This window comes from Erythrolamprus reginae, chromosome 9 (assembly GCF_031021105.1).
Source record: "Erythrolamprus reginae isolate rEryReg1 chromosome 9, rEryReg1.hap1, whole genome shotgun sequence".
Taxonomy (NCBI): domain Eukaryota; kingdom Metazoa; phylum Chordata; class Lepidosauria; order Squamata; family Dipsadidae; genus Erythrolamprus; species Erythrolamprus reginae.
This window is the reverse complement of record NC_091958.1, coordinates 37,391,729-37,405,089: the sequence shown is the minus strand read 5'-3', so window position 1 is coordinate 37,405,089 and position 13,361 is coordinate 37,391,729. Positions and strand designations below refer to the sequence as shown.

General features: G+C 47.2%; 1 protein-coding gene across 2 annotated transcripts in view; it reads left to right on the top strand.

The window, feature by feature from the left end:
- LMF1 (lipase maturation factor 1) overlaps positions 1 to 2,566 on the top strand; it is a 170,200-nt gene extending 167,634 nt beyond the window's left edge. For both annotated transcript variants that reach the window (XM_070760837.1, XM_070760836.1), the window contains exon 10: positions 1,239 to 2,566. In XM_070760837.1, coding sequence (XP_070616938.1) covers positions 1,239 to 1,413 — 175 coding nt within the window. In that variant the 3' untranslated portion in view covers positions 1,414 to 2,566. The remainder of the gene's footprint in view (positions 1 to 1,238) is intronic.
- Positions 2,567 to 13,361: the final 10,795 nt, after the last annotated feature.

Here is a 13,361-nt window from a genome sequence, read left to right as displayed (position 1 = left end):
GCCGGGAGAGAAGACGGTTTTGGCAGAGAGAGAGTCAAATGGCTTCTCCATGACAGAAAGGATTCAGGAGGCTGCAAAAGCCGGCTCTGCGGGGAGCAATCTTTCTCCTTTCCTTTCTTTTCCCTTTTCCTATTTTTCTTCGCTTCCTTTCCCTTTCTCTTTTCCATTTCCTTTCTTTTCCTTTTTTCCTTCCTTTCCCTTTCCCTTTCCTTTTCCTTTTTTCTTTCGCTTCCTTTCCCTTTCTCTTATCCATTTCCTTTCTTTTCCTTTTCCTTTCCTTTTCCTTTTATGTTTCGCTTCATTTTCCTTCCTTTTCCTTCCCTTTCCCTTTTCCTTTTTTCCTTCCCTTCCTTTTCCTTCCCTTTCCCTTTTGCCTTGCTTGCTTGCTTGATTAATTGATTGATTGATTGATTGGACTTATATGCTGTCCTACTTCCAGAGGACTCTGGGCGGCTCACAGGCAAATAGACATTAAAAATACATAGAAACATAGAAGGTTGATGGCAGAAAAAGACCTCATGGTCCATGTAGTCTGCCCTTATACTGTTTCCTGTATTTTATCTTAGGATTGATCTATGTTTATCCCAGGCATGTTTAAATTCAGTGACTGTGGATTTACCAACCACGTCTGCTGGAAGTTTGTTCCAAGTATCTACTACTCTTTCAGTCAAATCATATTTTCTCAGGTTGCCTTTGATCTTTCCCCAATTAACATCAGATTGTGCCCCCTTGTTCTTGGGTTCACTTTCCTATTAAAAACACTTCCCTCCTGAACCTTATTTAACCCTTTAACATATTTAAATGTTTCAATCATGTCCCCCCTTTTCCTTCTGTCCTCCAGACTACACAGATTGAGTTCATGAAGTCTTTCCTGATCAGTTTGATGCTTAAGACCGTCCACCATTCTTGTAGCCCGTCTTTGGACCCATTCAATTTGATCAATATCTTTTTGTAGGTGAGGTCTCCAGAACTGAACACAGTATTCCAAATGGGGTCTCGCTTGTAAATACAATATAAAACCACATTAAAAAAAATATAAAACCATTTAAACCCCACAATTAACAACCAAAACAGCTAAAAAAAAACCATGCATATCTTTCCAGATTGGATCTCAATGGGTGTCATCTGATTAGCGACCCCAGATCTGCTGGGGTCTTTACGGCTTTTCGGAAGGCCAGTATGGTGGCGGGGCAGTCCGGGACCTTTGGTTCTCATTGCAACGTTTCTTCTTTTTGCAGGTGGATTCGGGGAGAGCATTTCAAGTACAAGTTCAGCCGCCCAGGGGGGCAGCACGCCCAGCAGCAGAAATGGTGGATCCGTAAAAGGCTAGGGCCCTACTTCCCGCCCGTCAATCTCAAAGGACTGAAGAAGTTTTTCAAGGCTCGAAACTGGCCAGACCCAAAGCAGAATTGAGCAAACAGGAGATCCAAAACTACCTGCCCTGTTTTGCCTTTGGCCCTCCATTGGGCCGTATGAATTCTCTTCTCTGCTGTTGTTACTTCACAGCAGGACAATCCCCCGACACTCTCCAAAGCCCACCAAGCCAGGGATGGAAAAACATTGGGGTTTCCCTTCTACATTTAAAGGGAGTTGGGCCAAATGCCTGGAAGTCAGCTTCAGTAGATCAGAAATCCTTCAAGACCCATCGTACCAAGTCATAGATGCAAAATTTAAATCAAATGCACAAAAAAGCTAAAACCTCCTGAGATTTCACGAGGTTGCATAAAGGTCTAGTCAGCTCAGGAATTTCATCCCAGCAACTTTGCATCTATAAGAGCAATAAAATCCTGTTATGGTAGGATTTTTATTTCATTTTTAGGTCCTTCTGCGCCACCTAGTGATTTGGTGATTGTATCAGTAGGACAGCAACTATGGTGGGAGGGTGAGGCTCTGACTCCCCCTTTCTCTTGTTTTTCCCCCTTCTGATACCTTTCCCCTCTTTCTCCAGAACAGCCTCTGGGGAAGCAAGGCAGCTCCCACCAAAATCCTGAATGGATCCCTTGCAAAAGGCAACTTAAATCCCATCGAGGGCTGCTGGTTGACCAATTCAGGCTTGCTTTGCAAGTACGTTTTGCCCACAACCCACCGGGGATTTGCTAGTATTTTTATTTGGCATCTGCTTATATCTGAGCACAGTACAAGACCAATTCTTGGGAAACTTAAGACAAACCAACTTTTTCTTTTTTAAAGAAATTTTCATTCAAGAACAGGCAGCATTAAAATATCTCCTTAATGTTCAGAGTTCAAATTATGCTTTAAAAAAAAAAAACCTCTTCTACTTTTAACCTTGTCGACCTTTGGTCAAAATTAGAAAGAATTTGTCCCAAGGACTATGGTCATTTTCCTATTTTGTATTGTTGTATCTAATTGGGGTATCTGGTTCTCCTTGCAAGGGGACTAATAGAACCCAAGGACCAATCCCACTCAAAATGTTCATATCCAGAAAACCTGTTTTACATGGGGGGGGGGAGTTAACATTCTTTTCTAATAAAATTTCCTTCTGATTAATACACTGTAAACTTTATTAAAATGAAACGAGCGAGAAGGTCAGCTCTAACAAGTCTAATGAAAGCTATTTGTCTTCATTGCTTCATTGAATTTGCAGGCAGGAAATTCTATCTACAGGAATGAAGAAGAATGGGTGGCAATTAATTGGCCAGCGACTCCTAATCCACGCAACTTCCAACTTCAAGAGAATTAAATCCGCAGACATTCTTCTTTATAGTCCTGTTCGAGAGGGGTTGTTTTATTTATTAAAAAATGAAGGTAGTCTTCCCCTCCCCACTTTGGCAGGGCCCACTTAAAGGGCCTTTTGTTTGATTCCTCAATTTGATTTGATTTTAGATGCCCCCCATACACTGGCTGCTGCTACCTGCTTCCTCTTCCTTCCCATGCTGAAGGGCTCCCCTCTCCTCTCACTCGCTTGCTTTGTAGCCTTTGCCTTTCCTTCACTGTGGTGATGGTCACTCGGTTTGGCTGAAGCCGAGTTGATTTGGCCGGGACGAAGCGCCCCCTTTTGCCTTTCCGTGGCCAGACGCTTCAGCAGGCAACAAAATTCTTCGTTGCTCTGGGCTGCCAAAGCCTCCTTAAGCGCCACCAAAAGGCTCCTCTGTCAGCCCAGAAAAGCCCGAGATGCCTGGCATGGCAGGAAACTGGCCGGGCCTTCATGCCAATCTAAAATTTACTGGGAAATTTTTTCCGGACTCCGGTTCTTAAGTAGAAAATGGTTCTTAAGTAAAGGCAAAAAAATCTTGAACACCCGGTTCTTATCTGGAAAAGTTCTTAAGTAGAGGCGTTCTTAAGTAGAGGTACCACTGTAAGTAAATTTTTTTTGGGGGGGGCGCCCCCCCCCGCTGAAAACAAATGCGCACAAATTGCCTTATTCAGCCACCGTTTGTGGTGGGGGGGAGAGTGTCTCGTCCTCTGCAGCTGTATTTCTAGCCTTTTATTGATGCTGAGCAAAAGAAGCCCAGTGCAGCCCCTTGACTGCAGCTGCAATGGTATCATTAGGTATTAACATATTTGCATCTCAATGAGGCCCAGTTAATATTTAAAGGGACAGCTGCCTTGCCCTGTTTACAGGAGAAGAGGCCAAGGGGAGTGAGTTTTCCCCCCCTTCTTCTTTTTTTCCAGAGAACATTTGCTACTGTTTTTCAAAATGGTTGGTTCCCCAGCACAGTTTCTTTCTTTTTTTTTGCTTTTTAGGGCCATCGATTCCTGCTGCTGGCGCCAAGAAGAATCAGGCAGTGTGTATGGGGAGGAGGGGGAAGAGACTTATGAAACTCACCCCCCCCCTCCAAAGGGAAAAACAACAACTTATAAAAGAATCATCAGTAACTCGGTTGTGTCTTCAGCTCTTTCAAAGTCAGCTTTGCAGCTGCATGGGGAGAACGGGTTTTTTGGGGTGGGGGGGCAGGAGAAGAGAATGCAGCAAACCAGCCACTGAGCAAGGCAGGCTGAGAAAATCCATCTTTGTTTTCTTTTTTAAAGTTTTTTATTAGTAAACTTTATATAAACACACCAAAAACAAACATTCAAACTCACGCAGAAAAGAAACAGAAAACATTAAAATAAAAGTTGGACGTTTTTGTGACGTGCCTGTAATACAAATCTAGTGGGGCTTAATTACTATTACCTAAATTATATTTACATATATACATCAAGAAAATCCATCTTTGGAGTTTGATCCAAAGATGGGCCAGAGATGAGATTTTAGATGGTCCTCCGTTTTTTGCAAAACACCCCACACACCATTTTGACCCCACAAAATGGTGTGGGCAGTAAAGGGGAACCAAAATTTTAATGCCACACTGGGTGTGGCTTATTTTCTGAGTGTGGCTTAATGGTCATGTGACTGGGTAGGACCTCTGTTCTAGAGGATACTACAGCCATTCAGAAAGGAAGGGAGGTAGAAACCCAGATCACATAGAATTAATCTCAGATCGTATCTCCTGGTACTTTTCCTGGACACTTTTGTTTGTAGCAGAATCGCCGGCTTTGGGGTTTTTAAACGCTTTGGGGAAGAACGCAGAGGCTGCCCAAAGAGGACGCCCTGCATTTTCTTTCAACATCTTTCGGTGCAAATTGGATGCTCTGGGGTGGAGCTCCATTTTCGCTACCCCACTGCATCCCCCCGCCCATCCAGGCAGCAGTCCACCCCTGCGCACAGGCCTTATTCTGAAGCCTGGTAGTTGAAAAAAAATGCTCAAATGGGCAAACCGGAAGTTTGGAAAACGCACTTCCGGTTTTCCCATTGTGCTGTTTTATGCATTCTGTGCTTTCAGGAAGCTTCCCTGAACCCTCCGGAGGGCAAAAAACAGCACAACGGCAAACCAGAAGTGCATTTTTATGATCTTCTGGTTTGCCCATTGGAGGATTTTTGTTTTTTTGCCTCCTGGGCTTCAGGGAAGCTTCCCTAAAGCATCTGGAGAAAGAAACGGCCTTTCCCAAGGCCAGAAAGCAGCTGACCAGCGCATGCATGCGTGCTGGAGCTGAAACATGGCAAAGTCTTGCATGCCCTCTGATATTGCTCCATGTGCCACCTGTGGCACATATGCCATAGATTTGCCATCATAGCCCTCTACCAGTGATGGCGAACCTTTTTTTCCTCAGGTGCCAAAAGAGCCTGTGTGTGCGTTATCACGCATGCACGAGTGCCCATACCCATAATTCAGTGCCTGGGGAGGGCAAAAACAGCTTCCCTCACCCCCCAGAGGCCCTCTGGAGGTCGGAAATGGCCTGTTTTCCAACTTCTGGTGGGCCCAGTAAGCTCGTGTTTTGCCCTCCCCAGGCTCCAAAGGCTCCCTCATCCCCCCCGGAGGCTCTCTGGAAGCCAAAAATGCCCTCCCAAAGCCTCTGCATGAGCCAAAAATCAGCTGGCTGGCCCACATGGACGTGTGGAGCTGAGCAAAGGCAATGGCTCGCGTGCCAGCAGATATGGCTCTGCATGTCATCTGTGGCACCTGTGCCATAGGTTCGCCATCATTGCCCTGTACCATCTCAAATAAGTGCCTGTCCAGTTTCTTCTTAAAACCTCCATATCAGAGCTTGCATTTGCGGGAACTAGCCTGTTTGTGCCCAAGCAGCAAACCAGTCCACCCAACCCACCAACCTAACCAGCCAGCCAGCCACAGAGCAGTAAAAATGGAGTTGTAGCCTTCAATGTGACACAGCACAGAAGTTGCAGAAAAATATATTTACTTCTTTATACTACCTTGCTACAACTATCTTAGTTCAATAACTCACAGGAAACAATTTATAGAGCATTACAGCTTCTTCACAGCATACTTCCACGAACAGCAACAGCACACAGCTAGCAGACAGAGAGAACAGAGAGCAAAGAGCAGGGAGCTCTTGCCTAGTTAAATACTTTTCACATAATTGCTAGGTTGCTGCACACTCAACTACCTCTGAATGACTCAGCATTCTCAACAGAGGCCTACTTTCTGCATTAAGATATTACCCAGGGATTTTTAATTCCTGACACTCCAGTGATGGAGTGCTCAAGATTTCCAGAGGCAAGTTGTGCCACTGGTTGATTGTCCTCACTATTAGGAAGTTTCTCCTTAATTCCAGGATTCTTCCCCCCTGGATTAGTTTCCATCCATTTTTTTCTTGTCTTGCCTTTTGATGTATATTTAATTAAAGACTTTATATGGTGCTTTGGAAAAATAAATTGATCCCCTCTTCTTTGGGGCAACCCCTCAAATACTGGGATATTGCAATGGTTTGTAAGTGTAAAAAATGGTCGTAAGTCACTTTTTTCCCGTGCTGTTGTAACTTTCAACTGTGATTAAATGAACACTTGTAAGCCAAGGACCAGCTGCCCACTTGTTAGACTGCAAGTGACAATGAACTGATAAGTATGGAATGAATCAGGAGTCAGGAACTGTTATATGTCTACAGAAGAATTGTATACATATAAACTGGGTGAAACCACACTCAATAGCAGTGATTGCAAAAGTCCAAAAAGACCTGGACTCTGTTTCTGAGTGGTCTAAAACATGGCAATTCCAAATCTCAACCAGCAAAAGCTCTGTCCTACATATTGGGAAAAAGAATCTGAACTCCAAATACGAACTGAATAATCAAATTATCACAGATAACCCTCACAGATAAAGACCTCGATATACTAATAACAAAAGACTTAACCCACTGCAACAACATAGCCAAGAAGGCTTCAAGAGTTGTAAACCTAATCCTATGTAGCTTCTGCTCTGGCAATCTCTCACTACTTACCAGAGCTTACAAAACTTTCACCAGACCCATCCTAGAATAAAGCTCATCTGTTTGACACCCATATCGCATCTCAGACATTAACACCCTTGAAAATGTTCAAAGATACTTCACCAGAAGAGCCCTTCACTCCTCCACTCAAAACAGAATACCCTACGAGACTAGACTTTCAATCCTGGGCCTAGAAAGCTCGGAACTAAGACGCCTTAAACATGATCTAAGCATTGCCAACAAGATTATATGGTGCAAATACGTTAAAAGGTTAAATATGGTTCAGGAGGGAAGTGTTTTTAAGAGGAAAGAGAACACAGAACAAGGGGGCACAATCTGAGGTGAGTTGGAAAGATCAGAAGCCACGTGAGAAAATATTATTTGACTGAAAGAGTAGTAGATGCTTGGAACAAACTTCCAGCAGACATGGTTGGTAAATCCACAGTAACTGAACTTAAACATGCCTGGGATAAACATATCCACACTAAGATAAAATACAAGAAATAGTACAAGGGCAGACTAGATGGACCATGAGGTCTTTTTCTACCATCAATCTTCTATGTTTCTAAATTCAGTGACCTGTATGGTTCCTCTCCCCCCCTCCCCACCAGAAGACTAGCAAAGGTTGATGTTTTTCTTCTTCCCAAACCTCCCCAAGCGCAGTTAATAACCATCTGTCAGATGCAGCCTCAAACCCCTGGAATGTACACTGTTTTGGAGGTCTGTTTTATTTATTTATTACCAGGCAGACATTACTGGAAGCAAACAGGGATGAAATCATTTTCCAAGGAAAAAAAATCAAGAGGTTCAATACCCTTGCTTTAAAAAACAAAAAACCCCAGAAAGGAGCCCGGACGTATCCCAGGAACCTCGTCCCACCATCCTGCACACACTTGAGGGTTAATGCGCGATGGGAGGAATGGACCGTCACAACCGCTCTCCCCAAGTCTTGGTAAGCTTTGCTGTGAGGACAGCTGTGCCGTCACCTGTCGCTGCAGCTGTGCCCGACACTTTGAACCCAGTCAAGTTAGAAAAACAACATTGCACAGGCTTGTGCTTAGAATTCGGATCCCTCTTCTTCCCCCTCAAAGGGCCACCAGTTCTTGGCAGGGACCCACCCTGGCTGGGCTCTGAAGGCAGCCTCTGGAACCGAATGTATGCGCCTACCTCACAAAGAGCCATTTGTGTCCTGGGAATCTATGGGGAAAGAAGTGGGCCTGACTAGTCTTAATGAAGAGAAGGACCAGGGGTGACAGGAGAGCAGTCTTCCACTATTTGAGGGGTTGCCACAGAGAGGAGGGGAGATCAAGCTATTCTCCAAAGCAAAGGTTAAATAAGGTTCAGGAGGGAAGTGTTTTTAATAGGAAAGTGAACCCAAGAAGAAGAGGCCACAATCTGAGGTGAGTTGGGGGAAAGATCATAAGCAACCTGAGAAAATATTATTTGACTGAAAGAGGAGTAGATGCTTAGAACAAACTTCCAGCAGTTGCTAAATCCACAGTAACTGAATTTAAACATACCTGGTATAAACATATCCATCCTAAGATAAAATACAGGAAATAGTATAAGGGCAGATGGACCAGGAGGTCTTTTTCTGCCGTCAATCTTCTATGTTTCTATGTTTCTAAGCACCTGACGGCCAGACAATGGATGGAAGTTGATCGAATGAGGTACAAATATCACTCTATCAAGCCTTAGTTAAGACCACACCTAGATTACTGCATCCAGGTTTCGTCACCACACTATAAAACAGATGTTGAGACTTTAGAAAGAATGCAGAAAAGAGCAACCAAGAGGATTAGGGGAAGTGGAGGTCAAAACATACAATGAACAGTTGCAGGAACTCAGCCTGGCTAGTCTAGTGAAGAGAAGGACCAGGGGAGACATGACGGCGGTCTTCCAATATTTGAGGAGCCACCACAGAGGAGGGGGTCAGGCTATTACCCAAAGCACCAGAAGGCCAGATAAGAAACAATGGATGGAAACTGATCAAGGAGAGATTCAACCTGGAAATAAGGAAGAAATTTTTGACAGTGAGAACAATCAACCAATGGAACAAAAGTTACCTTCAGAAATTGCAGTTGCTCCATCACTGGAGGTTTTCAAGAAGAGACTGGACTGCCATCTGTCAGAAATGGTGCAGGGTCTCCATAACAGGAAAGTGAACCCAAGAACAAGGGGGCACAATCTGAGGTTAGTTGGGGGAAATATCAGAAGCAATGTGAGAAAATATTATTTCACTGAAAGAGTAGTAGATCCTTGGAACAAACTTCCAGCAGACGTGGTTGTTAAATCCACAGGAACTGAATTTAAACATGCCTGGGATAAACATATATCCATTGTAAGATAAAATACAGGAAATAGTATAAGGGCAGACTAGATGAACCATGAGGTCTTTTTCTGCTGCCAATCTTCTGTGTTTCTATGTCTCCTGCTTGGGAGGGGAATTTAACCAGTTGACTTACAAGACCTTACTCCCATTTAAATGTCCCAAAGGTGCTTTTTCAGGAGGCAACTGGACTTTCTTCATTTTTTTTCATTTAACATATTTAAATGTTTCGATCATGTCCCCCCTTTCCCTTCTGTCCTCCAGACTATATAGATTGAGTTCATGAAGTCTTTCCTGATAAGTTTTATGCTTGAGACCTTCCATCATTGTTGTAGCCCATCTTTGGACCCATTCAATTCTCCACTGCATCTGGAAGGAGAGTCCAACATGGGTTATTTACCAATCCTATTGGTAGAGACTGAGTTAGAATTTACATAATTATTAAGCACCGCCCCCATACTGCTCCCATGAGCCCAGTTTTAAAAACTCAGTCCAAGGGTAGAGACCTACTGAGTTTTGCTCTAGGAGCTAGAGATATAGGGAATGTTTGAGTATAGTGTTAATTAAATACTTGTCCCTTTGTTTTACCTGTTTAATCCTGTGCTTTGTCTTTCAGATCCAGAAGACCAAAGAAGAACAGAAGGAAGGGGTCCCTGCCCTCCGCGGGCAGCACCCCCAACGATCCTCCTCAGGGGTTTTGTATTCCCTCCATGGGAACACCCCATAGAGGAGCATCCAGCCTGGGGTCCCTGGCCTCCGTGGCCAGACCAGGGCTGCAAGCCGAAGGTGGGGGGGTCCGCCCCCCCCCCCACTGGGAGGCTCGAAGACGCTACAGCTCCAGACGCCAAAAGGGAAGAAGCGGAGCTGCGCCTATCAGCTGTTTGGCAGCCGGGAGGACCGCCGCCGCCGCCGGAACGGAGAACTGCCGCCCCGAGCGAGCTACAGCAGCCGCTGGAGAGTGAGGGGCCTGGGCACAGTGCAGGCGGCTGGCACCGAAGCTGGAAAGCGTCGGAGAGCGGCCAGCACTGCCGGAACGGCCGGAGGAGGCCGGGACAGCCGGGTGATGCCGCGAACAGCTTGGGCGGCACCATTTTGGGGCCAGATTTTGGCGCGAAACCCAGGGCGCCCACCGGATGTATTTCCGACAGCTGTTCAGCGCGAGCAGGCTAATGAGCCTCAGAGCGCAGGCGCAGAGCCTCGAACGAGGCGAGACGCCATTTTTACTGGGCTGACATAGCGTTTTCTGGGCAGCTCTCCAGACTCCTCCAGAAATCTGCAGATTCGAAAGAGTGAGTAATAATGGAAGAGCAATCGGGCAATGACAAGCCGGCTAAAGCAGCTGAGGAAGGGGGCAAGACCTCAACTACTCTCCTCAGGGAGCCTCAACCCGAGTCTGACCATTTTCCAGCGTCACACATATTTGTGGAAGGGGTCAAAAAACCATGGCAGTATCCAGCAGCGGCCCAGGGCCCATCCAACCTGGAGCAGAAATTTTACACCTTCGATGAGGAGGTGGAAAAGCTGCTCGAATACCCACCAATTGACGACCCAGTCATGACCTTGGTCTCCAGCGCCTTGGTTCCCTCGGAGACAGGAGAAAGCCTGAAACCAGAGGAGAGGAAGGCGGAGACGCTTCTGCGGAAGATCCATCAGATGGCAAGTTGGGGATTCAGAGCAGCGGCCGCCGCATCCTTCCTGAACAAGGCATCGATCCTGTGGCTCCAGGAGATGCAATCTCGACTGGGACCGGAAGATGGCAGGTTGCGTCAAGACCTGAGCAAACTGCTAGCAGCAGCGGAATTCTCTGCGGACGCTACGTTGCACGCTGCAAAGTTCTCCAGCAGAGGTATGGCCACCGCCTTATCGGCCCGTCGCCTCCTGTGGTTGAGGAACTGGCCAGCGGAACTGAAGTCCAAGTGGCGATTGGCATCAGCCCCGTTCCAAGGCGCGACACTGTTTGGCGACATCTTAAACAAAGTCCTCGTGGAGGACAAAGACAAGAGGAAAGTACAGTGATCCCTCGAGTATCGCAAGGGTTACGTTCCAAGACCCCTCGCGATACTCGATTTTTCGCGATATAGTGGTGCGGAAGTAAAAACACCATCTGCGCATGCGCACCCTTTTTTCCATGGCCGCGCATGCGCAGATGGTGGAGTTTGCGTGGGCGGCAGGGAAGACCCAGGGAAGGTTTCTTCGGCCGCCCAGCAGCTGATCTGCTCGGCAGCGCCGCAGCAGCGAGGAGCCGAAGATCGGGGTTTCCCCTTTGCGTGGGTGGGGGGGAAGACCCAGGGAAGGTTTCTTCGGCCGCCCAGCAGCTGATCTGCTCAGCAGCTGCGAGGAGCCGAAGATCGGGGTTTCCCCGCCGCCCACGCAAAGGGGAAACCCCGATCTTCGGCTCCTCGCTGCCGCGGCGCTGCCGAGCAGATCAGCTGCTGGGCGGCCGAAGAAACCTTCCCTGGGTCTTCCCCGCCGCCCACGCAAAGGGGAAACCCCGATCTTCGGCTCCTCGCTGCTGCCCGCCCGCCGCTCGCCCGCCCGCCGCTCGAGAGCAAGAGCGGGAGAGATAGAGAAAGAGAGAGAAGGAAAGAAAGAGATGAGAGAGGGAGGAAGAGAGTGAGAGAGGAAGAAGCAAGATAGAGAAAGAGAGAGAGAAAGAAAGATGAGAAAGGAAGAGAGTGACGTCATCGGGTGGGAAAAATCGCGATATAGCGTTTTGCGAAGATCGAGATCGCGAAAATTGAGGGATCACTGTACTTCCCAAGTCGGGCAGGCGGCAAGACCGGAGGTCTACACCTTATACGAGGCGGCAAACGCCACGTTGGGACAACTCAACAACCGCCACACAGTATCATCGACCGTTCAATCAAGGTCAGTTCACACAACAAACCTTCAGGAGCGACAGGGGGTCGTTCCAAGACAGATCCAGGGGATATCAGCAATCCAGGCGGCCCTTTCGGGGGAGCAACCAAAGAGGTTTCCGCCGGTCCAAATGACTTGGTCGACCAGCTGCCTCTCGGGGGAAAGCTGCAACACTTCAGTACCCCCTGGCGCAGCACTTCATCCGACCGGTGGGTGCTTGCCACAGTGTCGGAAGGATTACGTCTGGAATTCATTGGGCGACCCCCCAATCGATTTATACATTGCCCAATTACGCGAGAACCTCAAAAGAAGCAATTACAGAAGGAAATTGCACATCTGTTGGAGATCCGAGCCATAGAACCGGTTCCGCCCCAAGAGAGGGGCAGAGGTTTCTACCCGATGATATTCCTTGTCCCCAAGGCCTCCGGGGGTTGCAGGTTAATCCTCAATCTCAAGCAACTCAACATCTTTGTCAAATACCGGAGGTTCCGCATGCATTCGCTGCAAACTATCCTGGCCTCAATCAGGTCTCAAGACCTCTTGACTTCCATCGACTTAAAAGAGGCATATCTCCACGTGCCCATACACCCGGCACACCGGAAATATCTGTGCTTCTGTACCGAGGGAACGCACTACCAGTACAGGGCTATGCCATTCGGCCTATCCTCAGCTCCACGAACTTTCACAAAGATCCTGGATGCTCTGACGGCCCACCTGCGCGGACATGCCATAAGGCTGATGGCATATCTAGACGACATCATTATACTGTCCAGATCCCCGGCTCAGGCCAGGCAAGACTTGACTCAGACCATCCAAACACTGGAAGGCCATGGATTTACCATAAACAAGGAGAAAAGCCAACTATCGCCCAGAACCAGACTTCAACATCTGGGAGCCATTATAGACACTCAGACCAACACAGTGTCGCTTTCACCGGAGAGACTAGAGAACATCCAACGTCTGATCACCAGTCTCAACCACCGCGGGCAGGTTCCATTATCGCTCCTATCGAAAATTTTGGGAACCTTGGTGTCGGCTATAGGAATTGTTCCTTGGGCCAGGCACCATATCCGAACTTTGCGGTGGTTTTTACTGCCAGCGCAAAGGTCAAAGACGAGCCACTCTCATCGACGGGTCAAGCTACCTCGTGTTCTGTCTGGGTTCCCCCAGACCTCAACACCAACTGGAAAAAACAGCCAGACACTCTGGTAAAAGCCAAAAGTATTTTATAGCTGGAAAAAATAAACACAGAGGAAAACCTGTTCTTCCCAACAGACAGGCTATAATACGTTACAGCAGAGTCCTGATGTCCAGACAATACAGCAAGCTTCTTGCTGGCACCCCCCCCCCCCAAGGTTTCAATAGTCAAAGGCACAAACCAGGATTCCAAGACGCCAAAGTTCACAGTCAGGTCCCAAGACTCTCCAAGATAAAACTCCACAAGCCA